General features: G+C 36.9%; 2 protein-coding genes across 2 annotated transcripts in view; one reads left to right on the top strand and one right to left on the bottom strand.

Annotated features, from left to right (window-relative positions):
• Positions 1-1,225: 1,225 nt before the first annotated feature.
• fbxw10 (F-box and WD repeat domain containing 10) lies at positions 1,226-9,998 on the bottom strand. Its single transcript, XM_084434831.1, has 13 exons — positions 9,351-9,998; positions 7,694-7,888; positions 6,786-6,913; positions 6,415-6,531; positions 5,835-5,947; positions 5,527-5,730; positions 5,314-5,435; positions 4,960-5,114; positions 3,939-4,081; positions 3,663-3,821; positions 3,335-3,549; positions 2,752-2,949; positions 1,226-2,634 (listed from the first exon to the last, which is right to left on the bottom strand). The coding sequence occupies exons 1-13, from the start codon at positions 9,877-9,879 to the stop codon at positions 1,946-1,948; spliced, it is 2,967 nt and encodes a 988-aa protein (XP_084290957.1). The 5' UTR covers positions 9,880-9,998; the 3' UTR covers positions 1,226-1,945.
• Positions 9,999-10,755: 757 nt separating this feature from the next.
• unc13d (unc-13 homolog D (C. elegans)) overlaps positions 10,756-16,353 on the top strand; it is a 16,847-nt gene continuing 11,249 nt past the window's right edge. The window contains exons 1-9 of the mRNA XM_084435219.1: positions 10,756-10,883; positions 11,527-11,629; positions 12,820-12,948; positions 14,447-14,491; positions 14,668-14,715; positions 15,480-15,536; positions 15,617-15,724; positions 15,832-15,891; positions 16,172-16,238. Coding sequence (XP_084291345.1) covers positions 12,886-12,948; positions 14,447-14,491; positions 14,668-14,715; positions 15,480-15,536; positions 15,617-15,724; positions 15,832-15,891; positions 16,172-16,238 — 448 coding nt within the window. The 5' untranslated portion in view covers positions 10,756-10,883; positions 11,527-11,629; positions 12,820-12,885. The remainder of the gene's footprint in view (positions 10,884-11,526; positions 11,630-12,819; positions 12,949-14,446; positions 14,492-14,667; positions 14,716-15,479; positions 15,537-15,616; positions 15,725-15,831; positions 15,892-16,171; positions 16,239-16,353) is intronic.

The following is a 16,353-nucleotide window of genomic DNA, read 5'->3' as shown; positions in this document are numbered from 1 at the left end:
TGGAATGGAACCTCATCCACACCCTTCAGTAATGCCCTGAAGGCAACGGTAGAAAGCAGGTGGCAAGTAGAAAGAACTGGTCAGGATGGCCATCAACAGCTGCTGGACAAAAAAAACCATTGGCATCAAAGGTCCAACTTTGAAAAGTATCATGTAACTAGTTTCTGCTCCAAATCACTTTGTAGTTAGCCAAACACATTTGCTTTGAATAAGTGAATCAAAGAAAAAGACACTCACCAGCAAGTATTGTGCCCGAAAGTATCCAAAACGTTTGCTCCATGCTTGATTACGAGGCTTACCAAAGAACACACGGCGTTGTGGTGGAGGCTAAACATATTTCATAAGCAGTATTTATTTGAAACACTTACACTACAGAACTTCCAGATACATTTGGAAGTTGATCTCCATGTTGGGGATGTTCTTAATTCATTTTCAATGGGAGAAAGATGGTTAAACAGAGATGACAGTACGGAGGCAGCACTGAAAGCAGCAAAAGTACGACTGCTAATAACACATATTGTGCAAGATAAAAACCTCATGGCTGCTGTGTTTCATTGACAAATCAGAAGTGATTTTATTCATATCCATTTAAATTGGCATTTGGCTTTTACGTTAAAGTGGCAATGAAATGGATGTGTAGCAACAGATCGTTTCTTTAACATTGTGACACCCAAATGAATCAAACTATCAAAAAAGGGAAAAAATGAAGAGCGGGAACTTAGTTCTATCCATCTGTTGTTGATTGGATGGAGACAGCTGGCTGAAAGCGAGCGTGCAGACGATTGTAAGAATGGGATGGGGTTTAAGCAAACTAAATGATAAAAGGAGGAGTTGGCCATACAAGATGCATTTAGAAAATAGATAGCAGGAATTTTCATTTCATGTTGACATAATTCATTATTTGACAGGATTGCCATTTTGCATTTTTACAAAAGCGAAATGAAGATAACTGGATGCAACTTGCATAAAACTCAGCACTAAAATGCTTATCTTTAGAGTTAGAGAACCTCAACAGATGATGTTCATTTGATGAACGTCATTTGTTTGAAGCAGACAGCTTTACATTGCCTGACACTGCCACATAAACTCTACTTTCAACAAATCTTTCAATCTTTAAATAGAACAGCTCCCTAATAAGAATCAGCTAAAGACAAAGAGACTTGGAACCAACAGAGTTCTGATGGAGATATAAACATTTTTTATCAAAGATCTCTTTACTCACAGTGTGTGGCAAATCTAATTTATTTTATGTCTCTCCAACTTCAGCAAATTATGTTTACACTTCTTGTCAGCATCTCTCATTAATAAGGTAAAAGTCAGAGTGATTGTATATGCATACAGAACTGGTGATAAACTGCCTGAAATAATCAAACTCTTAAACAGGCACTTTAAAATGTTGTCAAAAGATTATAATGTATAAAGATCCTTTAAAAAAAAAGTAAAGATTCACAACTATTTCAAATAATGTTCATAATGTTCCGCCCTGAGAGGATCACTTATGATTTATGATTTCCGTGGGACACAGTTTAGCTTGTACTTTGCTGCCCCCTAGCATCAAAACATGTAGGCTATACAAAATAAAGCCACAAAAGGAAGACATGTACTAATAATCTCGAACTGCATAGATATAATGCAACATCTATCCATCAAAATATAAGTGAGGTCAAAGACTATAACATAAAAATATACAACAACTAAAAAACACAAATAGGACTGAGAATCCTGTTGGAAAATCCAGATTAAGCTGGTATCTTTGTTTTGGAACTACCTGCTTATTACCGGTATCAAATTCAAAATAACATTTAAAATATTGTATTATGGTATTATATTATGTTACTTCTATAGAGTAAAATATCAAACTGAAAATTCAGTTGTGTCTGGTTAGCTAATAACAAAAGTGTGTCATGCCTTTAGATTTCAGTACCTTCATGAAAACTAGTTTCCTCTACTGATGACAATGGCTGTGCTTGGAAACACTTTTACTTTGGTCACCCCTGTCATGTTTGTGACTCTGCTGCTGTTTGGTACACTCCTGAATGAAAGCGTCCAGTTGCGTGTCCGTCCTCAGCTGAAAGACACCATGCTCCCTGAAGGGGTCTAGCGGGACGTGATATGAACTGGACTTTTGGGTCAATTTAAAATCTTCATGGCAATGTGTGGGCATGGAAGTTCGCCTCATAAACAATCGCTGTGGAGCCTTGCCATCTTCCGGGGAAGTCGTATTCAGAGGGTCAATCTTGTTTGTGCCAGACCGAATTACTTTGAAGGATCTCTGGGATTGTTTGGGAAGAGACTGAGGTGTCAAGCAGGTCTGCCTGGACTTTAAGGAGCTCTGAGGGTTGAGGTCAACGCTGTGGGTAGTGAATGGAGCATGGATTTCAGACGTTCTTTTGGTGGTGGTTTGAAATGATGTCTCTCTGGATAAATCAGGTCCCCAGGCATCTCGTACCCTGGCATTCAGCTCCATGTTGGTCCTGGCCTTGTCCATACACAAGCTCTGCTGGGAGCTGCTGGCCCTTAGTAGAACTAGGTCAGGGGTCACCGGATGGTGAGGACCTCGCTTTCTCACCCTGTCTCGGGCTGCCTTCTCACTCTGGCTGAGTACTGAGTGTTTGGTGCCATAAGTCTTCTTATCTTTAAATAAGGAATCCATTCTCATATTTCATGCAAAAACTTTCATCTTAAACTATAATTTTCTAATTATGTTCTAGAAAACACCTGCATATCGAATATTTTGGGTTAATCTCTTACCCAAGTTGGTGGTGGCAGTGCTTGGTGTGTGGCTGACTCGGTTTTGAAAGTCCTTATATCCACTGACAGGCCTGCTTGCTGAGAGAACAGATCGGGGCCTGGTGAGGCACTCAGACTGCATGTTGATGGAGGTCCTGCTGGTACGATGAGCCTGGAGCTGATTCCACGTCGCCGCCCGTGTGGACTCCTGCTGAGCATCTGAAGGTACAAAAAAACAGATATGTTAAAGTTGGCATGAAATGAAAATTCACCCTATCTAATTTCTAAATGCATGTTGTTGATCTTATTGATTGATTCATCCATGTATGTTTCTTTTTTTAATGTTGACCTCGTAATGTGTAATCAAACCCCAACCCTTTCTTACAAACGGTTGCAAGCTCACATTCAGATCCACCTTCATCCAATGAAAAACCGTTGGATTAAACCAAGTCACTGCTGCCCTCAGACACAAATGTGTCACAACGGCCACTCACTATTGCACGCGAGCAAGTGTTATAATCTATGATCATAATCCATTGTGAGTCAAGATTAGAAATGACATTCCGTGTATAAATTTTACTGTAGTCTATTTGAAAGGTGGTACCTCGAGCATGCTGCATACTGGGGGTTGAGAGGCTCTTGAAACGGTGAAAACGACTTTTTGGGCTTGGTGAACCTCCTTGAGTCGTCCGTTCAGCAGTCCGAGACACACTCTCAAGAGAGATCTTGGGCCGCTCCAAAAAAGCACTGGCAGAGTAGTCCCAGTGAACCTCAGCAAACTGGAGCATCAGAATACTGCCTCTGGTGTTTACGACCACACTGACAGCATGACAAAAGTCTTTTTCAGATAATACAGCATTACAATAAAGAACAGCATCATTAAATTGTGCTCATAAAACTGAGTAATATGTCCGGACACAGGGTAAACTCACGTGTTGTGGTGTGTGTGTAGAGAAAGGACAGGGCATTGCTTCATGTTTGTCCTTATAACTCTCAAGCAGTCTCCATTTAAGAAGTTGAAGATCCGGATCTTTCCGTCCATGCAGCCTGTAATGAGCCGCAGGAACAGGAAAGACATGGTCAACACCTCTCTAAAGAAAATAATGGAGAATAGGCAAGAGATCAGATCACTTATGAAAATGCACTTCATTATTAAAAGTTATTGATTAGAATGACCAGCTTGTACGGTCACTGATCGGTTTTGTCACTTTGGATGCTGGAAGGTCCTAACGCATTTTTTGAAGCTACAGTTGGTGCTCCATGCCTTGACCTCCCCATCTGAACCCCCAGAGAGGATATGCCACTGATTGAAGCACAGGCACAGCACTGCACCCTGGTGACCACTGATTTGCTGTATCAAGAAGAGAGTATTCAGTTTTTTTTCAGTATTCAGCTAGGATACATTTCTCAATATTTAGGTCACATTTTCAAAACTCTTCACGCAGTGAGCACAGCAGCATCTATGTGGGGTAAACTGTGGATCATTTACCATTGCTTTGGGACAAAATGCATTTAATAGCTACTTCTTTCAAATAACAAATTATTTTATTTACTCAGACACAAACACTACCAAAACTCTGTGTACCTACCTACAGGCCAATCTGCACATACATACTATTTAGTTAAACTGAAGTACAAAACATAATACAAAGCTGAATAAGACAGCAATTTTTTACATTTCTACAATAATGCCATATTGAAATATATTCTGAATCTAAAATAATGAAATATTATCAAAACAATTAGATGTAGCTGAACACCAACACAGGTATTAGTCTTTCAAAATCATTACCATCTATATAAAAATGGAAACTTGGGAATAATTTTGTACTGCAATGTAAACATGGACCATGTAACACAGTGCAGTGAATTCTAAAGAGTGAAGAGAGTAATTTTTCTTTTGTTAAATACATTTTTACAAAAGAAAACATTGTATAATCCTGTTGTTAGTGTTTTTAGGTTGTTGTTTTATGCGTGACAAAGTGTGTGTTTGTCGGGTGACAACCTTTGCTATTGTAATGGAAGAATGGTTTTAGTGCATTTTGAATATGAGATTAACTGCTGTGCCAAGTTGAAAGTAGGTTATGAGAACTGTCCTAGCGATTGCACACACACACACACACACACACACACACACACACACACACACACACACACACACACACACACACACAAACTGTTAAAACAGATGCTTGTGTTCTGGACAAGATCACTAAGCATCTCCCTCACCCTTGTAAGTGTTGCCGTCTCCATGCTCCATACCCTGATCTGACCTCCAGCACAGCTACTGACCACCAGAGTTTCATTACTCTTCACACACATGATTGGTTTAAGGTGTTTAAACTTCATATTCTCAACACACTTCCCCGTCAGAAGGTTCCACACTGTGATCAATACACACATAGCATCATTATAGTTGTGAATAGTTGTTACTTTTGTATCCTGTTATCGTTATAGTTGTGGTGTGGACTTCCCTATGCTCATTAAAACGATTATTAAAGCTTAGATTTTTTTATTTATGGTTTTATAGTTATCATCCTTAGTGTGAATGGGCCTTAAGGTATATTACAGGTCACAACCTACCTCTAATTCTACAGTCTTTGGCTCCAGACACCAGTCTATCTCCGTACAAATCCAGGCAGTTTATAGTGCCAAAATGTCCATGAAAAATCATTGTACATACGCCTGTCTTCAGGTTCCAGCACCTTTGAAAGGAGTACAGAAATAAAGCACAACATTCTTTAATGCTGTCTACGATTTTAGTTTGTTAAACGACCATAGTAAAGTCTGACTAACCTGATACTGAGGTCATAGCTGGCGCTGATAACCAGGTCTCTCTCTTCACAAACCAGAACTGCTCTTACACTACCTGCATGTCCTTGGATCACTAAAGAAACCTCTTTGGGTGACGCAACATGCAGGAACCTGATGGTGCGGTCCCTGGAGCCAACCGCCACAAACTGTCCCCCAGCATAATGTATCACTCTACTGGGGTCTTCTCTAAATGGAGAAAATGACAGGATTAAGTTCTAAAACTTTGATATATTAAATACATCTATATATTTAATACATAAATTCCAACATATTTTCAACACAAATTCTACCTTTCCAACAGGACCAAGATGTTATACACTCCACAGTACACGTTGCGTTCTTCCATTTGGACCGTCTTAGTTTTAAAGCCTTTGTAGGCAGAATCCAAATCCTGTTCTTGAGTCTAAAAACACCAAAAGAGTCAAATCTAAGTAAAGTTTATAATGAAGATTAAAAATATACATTTCTGTCATGACAACTCTTGGAGTGTTTGGCATGGTAATGGAAATGACAATGCTAAATATGTTTAGTTTTGGCGGAAGAGATCTGCTACGCTGCAGCAGAGCAAGTAGGGGACTTATACATACAATATATAGCATACATGAATTACCAGTAGCAGATTACAGGTGGAGCTGGGGCAGTGGAGGGTTTCTGAAAGCGTGCTGCATACTGCTACATCAAATGCTGACCACGTATTTGAAAGCAGCAAGCTCATTGGCTGCCGATACAGCAGAAACCAATAAGCTGCGCCCTATATAATACGATGTGATTGCAGACAGATTGACTTAAGGATCAGCCTGCGCCATTTAGAGTTTCATGAAAGAACTTTGTATATATGTTTATGCAGAGTGCATAAAGTGGCTTTTTTACCTGCTTATGTTTGAGGAAATATTCTCCATGCTGAAACTGCTTTTGCCCTTCACTGATGGGCACTAAAACTTCACAGATCTTAGCATAAACCGGGTTGACCTTAGATGATGAGTTACCCTGAAAATGCATACAAATGATCAGAACTGTAACATTTAAAACAAAGTTATATGAACTACTTTAAAAACACAGACAGATTAATATTAAAGTAACCAAATGAACACACTCACAATATTAGTATGTTTTATCCTAATCTACGTATAGTGCATTGAAGGTACAGAATTGATCAGTAGACTGTGTGTTCCCTGGGAATCGAATCCATGCATTTGCCATTGCTAACATATATGTATATGATTTTTGACATGATGTATTACTTGCAAAATCATGGCCTGTTTCTCAACATTCTTCTTTACTTCCACCTCAGTTAAGATCTCATTAGTAAGCCATTGCCAGTGCTTGGACACACACCTGCAGTTGTACAGTGAGACCTTATCCAAAAGCCCTAGAAGTGTAAATGACAACAAAATAATTAAAAATAGGTTTAAAAAAATACTAAAACAGATATAAATTATGCCTGAATAACTGAATAGTTTAGGTATGTCACTATTTTTAGGTTTATAATGATAATGCATAATTGCATAAAGATTTTTTAAGTGAAGTTCCTAAATGTCATTTCAGGAGGAGTGAACCCATATAATCTTTCAATTAACTGCCAGAGCATATAAGAATTGTATGGCAATTAAAAACTAAAATACAAGTACTTCTGATAGTAATTTCCCCTAAAATTTCAAAATTATTTATAGATGGTCTCTTGAAAAGAAATTGGTTGCCAGGACTGTGATTTAGGTTCAGTTGCTAGGTCTTGTACATTCTAGATAAAGTATATTTTTGAGTCAACCTATAACCCTCTTGTCCACAGGCAATAAAGTTGTCTCCATAGCAGCACAAAACTAGACTATTTCACAGGTCTGAAAAGAACAACACAGTGATGCTTACAAATGACATGAACTAAGCATGCACTCATATAACGACGAGTGAAACAAAGCATCTGAAATCAAAAGAACCAGTCAAGCTCAACTTGTAACACCTGAGAAAGAGAAAAGAAAGAGAGGGAGGCCATTGTTTCACTTTTGTTTGTATTTTTGTTTCACTTTTTTTATTGCTGGGAACAGACTTGCAGAATTCATGTTAGAATTAAGTCCAAAACTAATGTTTATACTTAATTCTCACGTTAAGTTTAAATAGTCAACTCTTCACAGACAAGTGGGAAAACTAGACTTACCCAAAATTATCTTTGCAATGTCGACTGGCAGTCTTCGGATAAAATCTTTATGACGGCTGACCCCTGACAGAGATTTTGAAGACCTGGGGACGACGGTGAGGGCAGGATCAGGATCATCAGAATTGTCGGAGTCTAAGTTCTGCGTGTCCAGCTCAACCTCATGACAGATACTCTTGAGAGATTTGGCATCCTTTACTGTATAATAAATGGGTGACTTCAATCAATTCAAACCACTTACAAATATAAATGAAATTTACTTTTAATTTAATTTACTTTTTTAAATAAATATAAAATATCCAATAATTTATGGAAAAAGTCAAGGTGCTCTTCATTTGGGAGTCACACTTGTGATCTTCGCGGTCAAAAGAAACTGAAATGTAACTTCCCCCCCCCCCCCCCCCCCCCCCCCCAATAATATGTTTTATTTTGATAGAACTTTATGGTACTAATTAATATTTGAGCAATAATTATTTTTTTCCCATTGAAAATAATACAAAACATTTGTTGTGTATATGTGTGTGTGTGTCTGCTTTGCACTCTTGATGTTTTAGAGATTCACCACTTCACTGTTGTGTGCTTTTTTTCTGCATCGTGGCTGATTTGTAGATTTTACACACAAAAAAATTCTCTGTATTTATGCCTATTTCCCATTCATTTCGGACCACGAAGACCACAAGTTTTTATGACCACTCAAATCATGCCCTCAATTTTTGTGTGTGTTCATATACCAAGTGCCATTCCGGTTCATACCATTCCTATGAAACTACGATTTTTTAAATTTCAAAATGTACAATTTTTCAGTCAAAAGTGACCGAAGAGCACCAGAGGGTTAAGCAGCAATGTTAATAACATTAAAAAAAGAAATGTTTCTTGAGCACCCAAGATTTCTGAACGGTCATGTGACACTAAACACTGGAGTAATGGCTGCTGAAAATTCAGCTTTGGATCACACAAGATGGAATAAATTACATTTTGAAATACATTCAAATAGAAACCAGTTATTTAAGATTTTAACAATATTTCACAATATTCCTGTTTTTGCTGTATTTTTGATGCAGCCTTGGTGAGCATAAGAGACTTCAAAAATCTTACCGACTTCAAACTTTTGAATGGTATTACATTATCATGAGCAGAATCATGGCCTGGTTTCAATCATAAATATAAAAATATTTACTTTTTAACAACATTTTAAAAAGAAAATCCAATCTGAGAGATCTGCAAAAATATCTATAATCAGGCAAGATGATGTTTAACGGGATAATTCTGTCATTATTTACTCACTGAATTTATTTCTTCTGCTGAACACAAAAGATATTTTGAAGAATGTCGTAACAAAACTGTTCTTGGTTACTGACATTCTTCAAAATATCTTATCAGAAAAAGTTGTGAACAAGTAGTGGTGAACAACTTGAGGGTGAGTAAATTATGACAGAATTGTCATTTTTGGGTTAACTGTCCCTTTAAAAACCTTCAATGTATTTGATAAGAACTGTTTACAGAGCTGAAGTATTGTGGTACTTCATCTACAAGCATTGATAGATTCATGTATTATATAGGCTAACTTAAGTGCCATTTACTAAGATGCTTTTTGTTTAAATGTGATTATTGTGATGCCTTTTATTAAGATCATTGTTCAGTTGGTGATGTGCATTCTTACCAGCATTGCTGAATTGAAGAAATTTGTTTTTCTCCCAAACAATCAGGATATTCACCAAGTTTGCTAACATGTGCAATAGAGGGGTGTCACATAAAGACAAGAGACCCAGCACATACTTGGACTTGGTCCAGTCTGGGCTCTTACTAAACCATTCCCAGGTTTCCAACATGTCCATTCCATGCAGTTTTGTGTCCAGAGCTCCATCCATCCTCCATATGGTGTCCTCGGGTTTGCTGGGCTGGGCTCTGGACCTGGAATAGGTGAAATCTTTCCCTGATGTCACTTGTAAAACACTCTGAAGATGCTCCAGGATTTGAAGATTGTGGCACCGCACTAGGATACCTGTGATAAACCTCCTCTGAGATACTCCTCCAGTCTTATTCACCCACTGGGTGTAGTGGTGCAGTTTCTGAGAGAGGACACACGACTGACAGCGACCACAAATGTTGAAATCCTCACCCTTTTTTTTACAAGACCATTCGAGCACTGAGTCGCCAGCTTCTCTCCTTAAACATTTGACTTCAGTCATCTTAATAGTCTAGAAATGTGCGGATTCATTAACATGTGTGGTTTTAAAACACGAAATAGGTAAGAATTATAGTTCCAAATTATATAATGATTCGATCCACTAAACTGCCTCAAACTTCAGTTGCATAGACACTTCAAGCAAACTTGACGCTTGTTGCCGAGCAACAACAACAGAAGCACTTCAGTTCACAAAATGACATCCTACAAGCTACCTTACATTTAAGAAACAGGTTTTTTATCCAAACAAAAGAAATGTAAGACGGTAAAGTTAGCCAAAATGCTGCAATACAACGCTCTGAAGTAGCAGTTTCACCCAGTGCACTGAGCCCAGTAAAACCCAATTGTTTAGTTTCCGTGGAGAGATTATTTGTCGATGATGGCTGTTAATAAGTGTTCGCGGAAGAGTCTGTGTCTGAGTATGAAAGGTCATCTTGTTAATTATGATTTTACATTTAGCAACAATAGATAATATAATGGTATTTTATGGTGGCTACCATATCCTATGATTCATCCCAGTAACGCGAATCTTTTCTTTTGAATCCCTTCACTAAAATAGATTCATTCAGAATCGTTCAGAAATACGCCATGAGGTGAAGAGTCATTGAGAGAGTGACTCATTGAACCATGATTAACCACAACCGATCGTTAAGTTACAAAACACCGATCCGATCGAACACGCTTTAACTTTTATTCAAATTCTGCTAAGACCATCTAGGAATAGTCTTTCCTTAAAAAATGTTAAATCACATGTAATTAACTAAAATGGCCATCAGTCATTTTACACACTTTTCCAATCCAGCTCGTTGATGAACGATGTCTCATACAATCAGTGCCGCTCCGAGTCTCCTTTAGATTCAAAATACCGACTCGTTGAAAAACGGGTGCGTACCGGTAACTTAGTCACGAGAAAAGACACCGACGGTTTGTATTCGTAAACGAGACTTCAGAAAAACAAGCTGGACATAAATGTCGTTAATAGAAAATAGACTCTATCAGCGAGCATCAGTAAGTACAGATATGTTGTTGTTGTTGTTGTTGTTGTTGTTGTTTGTTAATACTTTATGTGGTTAAACAACCAGGCCTGTCAAATTCTGAAGTTTACACAGGAATTATTGCACATTATCAAGAGCCTCTTTAATATTATAGATGAGTGGGACGATATCTAGTCAAATTTGTGAATTAATTCGAAGATTAATAAATTGTGCGCCGCCCGGGAATCGAACCCGGGTCGCAAGAATGGGAATCTTGCATGATACCACTACACCAGCGGCGCTTAAAGTCAATGGGTCAATACCCTTCTAGTGTGTCCACATTTCATTTAATTCAATCAGGAATATATAATATATACTGAATTGCTCCAAACATCCAACACAATGAACAAGACAACATGCAATATGAATTTCAGTACGACTACAACACGCAATATAGTGCATGCAAAACATACTACTACGACTGCTACTAATACAGTACGTACCACACATTCAGGATGGAGAGATAAACATGAAATATAGATACAAAGATACATAGTTTTTCTTTAGCGTTTACTAAAGATTTGTCTTTAAATTAAATTTATAAATAAATAAACTGTCAAACTTTTACGCCTGGTTTTATCTTTAACTTTGTTTGTGTTTTGTATCGTGTTGTCCAGGGTACAAATTCACATCTTTCTCAACAGCAGAAGTTCTTCATAATGACCACATGATGCCGCTATAACTCTTCGCACCGCATTGCAATCTACAACCACTGTGGAAGTGAGTGAGATTATTATATTATATTATATTATATTATATTATATTATATTATATTATATTATATTATATTATATTATATTGGAGATTTACAACTGTAAATGAAGGAAGGGACAATGTGTTTTTGTGGTATTTTCCCATATACAAATGCAATTTGAAATCATGTGTTGGTAGAATCAATAAATTATATTAGTGACTAATAGTTTCTAAACACTAACATCACAATTTGTCCTGCAGATAATTGAGCCTAACTGAAATAGCATGCTATCTCTATGCAAAATTATGCTTAAAAAAAACAAATTTATGCAATTATGTCTCCCTTGGAAATAGTAAAGCATTTGTTCCCTTTAGTGTAGATAATGCAGATGGTTTTTGTTTGAAACTTTTTGTGTTTTTCTTTTTGTTGTTGCCAGTTATTTCAATAGAGACTGAAAGAACTTGGACCATTTATGAAAAACAAACAAAAAAATTGCTTCTTTTTCCCTTTTATTTCCTTTAATTTACAGTTGCTTTTAGGATGTAAATCTACATATAGACTAGTCATGAAATGCTCAGATTAATGAGCACTGTCTTTATTTTGAACAACACATTCTCCCACTGATTCTTCCCGACAGAGAGTTTGGTACATGTTAGATTCAGCACCTTTGTCCCTTTGCGGTCTAAAGCTTTTCCCTCTCCTAATGCAAATCAGTGGTGTTCTCCAATACTACTGAATGTTATCTGCTAATATTCACACAATGCAAGGGCCATTCACGTCGAATGGTGCGAAGTTAGTGTGCTGCAGCTACAGACGGGTGACATACTACAGAATGTCAAACCATGGAAAATATGAGAGCAGAGCATCCTGTTTTAACTGCACTGTGGTGGTTTAAATAGAGACTAAATATGTAAAGATGAAGAGTGAGTGGCATAGAGATGTGCATGGTGAGAAAGGAAGGAAGATGGAGTGACAGAACAACAAGAGGAGACGACGTGGTAGCAGTTTCTGCTGTATGAAGAAACAGTTCAGTTGCAGGTCCGACCTTTAACAGGAAACGGCAACTTCCGCACCCTAAATTAAACGCTGCGCTCCTAAACATGAGACGTTTGTGAAGACTCAACACTTGTGTCCATTTAAGCGTCTTGACTCTTTGATAGAGCACTTAAGAAAAGCTGTCGGCATCCTTCACCTTATTACATTGCTTGTGTTTCAGAGATCTGAATAATCGGGTGAGGTGTATCTCATGTAAAGGAGTGTAGGTCAAAAACAGCCGGAAAATATGGTACCAGTCCAAGATGGGGCATCCACACAGGGGGAAAATCTACTTCTTCCTCCTAAAGAGGTTAGTAAAATGCATGGCTATTTAAAAATCTTTTATTTATTTTTATTTTTATTTTATGGGGGATGGGTGGGGTGTGTCAAAACGGTCTTCATAAATTATTTTGAGTGTAAAGCTTGATATGTTGCATTCTCACATCTTAAGTATGAAGTTATTAGTTGACATGCCAAACAGTGACAGCAGTGTCCCACAGTGCTTTATTCTAAAACAAATCTAACTTTTTTAATAATACTTTTATAATTATCGTACAGTTTTGCCGACCTCATTTAATTGAGTGATAATATTTGTACTTCTGCTAAATAATTTATCACACTACAGGACTATTTTGAGCAATTATTAACTGCAAAAATGCCAACAGGTGATTAAAAATGGTACATTTTAACCTAAACTCTTGATGTTAAAACACACACACACACACACACACACATGTTGGGTTTCCATGTTTTATGGGGACATTCCATAGACATAATGATTTTTATACTGTACAAACTGTATATTTTATCCTATAACCCTAAGCCCATTACAGAAAACTTTATGCATTTTGACATTTTCAAAGCATCACTTAGTATGATTTATTGATTTATAAGCTGGTTTCCTAATGGGGAGTGCTGGTATTGGGGACATGTTGCTGGTATATATATATATATATATATATATATATATATATATAAACAATATATTCTCAATATCACAGTTAATGGCTACAACCACTGGTTCCTTTTCCAGGGCCACACATTTGTTCCTGTATTTTTTTTTTCAGTTAAGGCGTCTTTACTCGCTACACACTAGAAATGTGTTCTGTCACAGAAAAACCCATGATTGCGGGTCACTGTCATCTGTCATGAGGTTTCCTTATTGCTAATAATAAGGAAGTACAGAGCACAGCAGAGACGACATGCCAATATCACATATTTGCATAGGAATTTTCCGTGTAGAGCCTGGCACTTGATCATTTATCACATAAGGGGTTTATGTGAACTTATATATGTGATTTTATATCTTGGAATAATTAGTAACAGACAAACATATGATGTAATAATTATGTCATGATCACAGAGTCTATGAATAAAGACTTGTGTTTGAATTCATTCATTCCCATATCAGTCGTATTTGACTCTTGGTGATTCTAAGGGTCATGAGTTTTCTTGGTGATGATTTTTTTACGGGTCGGACACCAGGTCTTTCCCCAATCCTTCCCGTTACATGCGGGCCTGGTGTTCACACACACAAATTTACACCTACGGACGATTTAACATCTCCGATTCACCTATACTGCATGTTTTTGGATTGTGGACATGCAAACTTCACACAGAAAGGCCTCCTGGCTCAGCCGGGACTCGACCTTCTTGCTGAGAGGCGACAGTGCTAACCACTGTGGCGTAGTACTGTAAGAAGTACACAGAAGGACTGTATTTGGATGTTGTTTCTATATTATTTTTAACAATGCTTTTGTACATTTATTATCAATAACTTTCTTTGTTTTATATGTTTCTATCTGTAGTCCCACAATGAAAGTGCTGGGTCCCCTCGGATCCGACCGAGACAGGTATTGTATGAGTTCTTTCTTTCTTTCTTTCTTTCTTTCTTTCTTTCTTTCTTTCTTTCTTTCTTTCTTTCTTTCTTTCTTTCTTTCTTTCTTTCTTTCTTTCTTTCTTTCTTTCTTTCTTTCTTTCTTTCTTTCTTTCTCATTGAATTTAATTGAAACTCTTGTTCCCCTTTCAGTCCTCCCCTGCGCGGAGAATTGGCATGACCAGAAAACTAAACAGAAAGGTAAGGAATTATTCCTTCTGTAATCTATCATAAACCTTTTTTTTTTTTCTTTTTTTTTAGGGATTTTAAAACTGTATTGATGCCACTTATATTTTCAAAAGTAGGAGCAGTGCTGGGTAGATTACTTACAAATTCCAGTCTGTTACTGATTCCAAATTACAAGACAAAACTTATAGTTAGTAATGTAATCCATTACATTACACCTTTATGGTGACATAATCAGACTACTTTTTGATTACTTTTAGATGACCTTTGACCTATCTCGTTTATCACATTGATTTGAATAGTATAATCTTGTATCATATAAAAAAAAAATATATATATATTTCATTCTTTGTTATCAATAACATGAAGTGCATTTAATATTACATTACATCAGGGTTTCCCAAGCTGGGGTTTGAGATGGAACTGCAGGGGGTTCATGAGTTTAATGAAAAGCCATTAAGTAATTAAATCATAAAAATGTAAAATTAAAATGAACACTTGCTAGATTTTTAAAAACATTTTATGTGTTTATCTGCTTGTAGTATGGAGAATCAATGAATTATGAATAATTTACTGCCATTGAATAACATGTAATCATGTAATCAATAAAAAAGTAACTGTAATCTGATTACAAGTATTTTATAATATAATATAATTACAAGTACTTAATGTTTGGAATCTGATTACATATTCAAGATGACATTTAATCAGTCACTACCCAGCAGTGAAAAGGACATTTTATTATTTAAACCAATGATTGTATTTGCTATATCTCCAAGGATTTCAAAGACTCAGAGAACCCAGAGGAGGGTGAAAAGAGACATAAAGAGAAGGAGGTAATGATTCATCAGAGTTACATAACTTCAAGTAATTTCCTGTAAGCATTGTGAAATAATTTCTATTATTGTCCCTGTAGCTCAAACCGCTGTATAAGGAACTTCTGTACACAATCAATCATAGTTTAGGAAGACCACACACAAAAGAGCGATACAGTGCCAAGCAGTTTCAAGACTATATCAGAGAGGTAATAAAACACAGACTTCTGGATTTATTTATTTTGTAGTCTTGTAGTTGTTAAAGTATTGCATTTAGTATTTAATAATTGTGCCTGAAATATTCATTCTCTGACAGGCATTCTCCATGACAGAGGCAGAGCATAAAACCTTGAGTGAAAAAGTCCAGAGCTCGTTGGTGAGAATAATGGCCAAAATCTTACATAAAATGATTATATAATCTCCTGTGTCACATATGTGTAATCTATAAGGCATAATGTACAGTCAGCTGGTCATTACTGATCAAGACCCCAGGAAAGTATTACGTGTTCTCACGTGAACGGAAAAGCATCTGCAAACTTGACAGGCAACAAGATCGCAAGAAAAGCTTGCCTCTTACCGCATACCAGTGATGTTTTTTTAGCTTGTTGTTTGTTGTTGTTGTTGTTGTTTTATTATGTAAATTTCTCCACGACTAGGTCCCGATCTACTGCCTCGTGGTTACAGTGAAACAAGCTAAGGGAATTCTGGGGAAGGACATTAGTGGTATGATTTGATCTGCATTTTATGAAATGAGGGTTGTCAATTTTACAGTATAGTATAATAAACATACAAAACCTCATTGGATTTTCAGACATTTTTAAAATAACTAATATCCAGA

This window comes from Rutilus rutilus (genome assembly GCF_951802725.1).
Source record: "Rutilus rutilus genome assembly, chromosome: 16".
In the NCBI taxonomy this organism is placed as follows: Eukaryota; Metazoa; Chordata; class Actinopteri; order Cypriniformes; family Leuciscidae; genus Rutilus; species Rutilus rutilus.
This window is presented reverse-complemented; position numbering and strand designations above follow the sequence as displayed.

Coding starts and splice junctions, on each gene's coding strand:
- fbxw10 (XM_084434831.1), bottom strand. CDS start 9,879: ATGACTGAAGTCAAATGTTTAAGGAGAGAAGCTGGCGACTCAGTGCTC. Junction 5,731..5,834: donor ATCTTGGTCCTGTTGGAAAG/GTAGAATTTGTG, acceptor TTCTCCATTTAG/AGAAGACCCCAGTAGAGTGA. Junction 3,822..3,938: donor AGGACCTTCCAGCATCCAAA/GTGACAAAACCG, acceptor TATTTTCTTTAG/AGAGGTGTTGACCATGTCTT.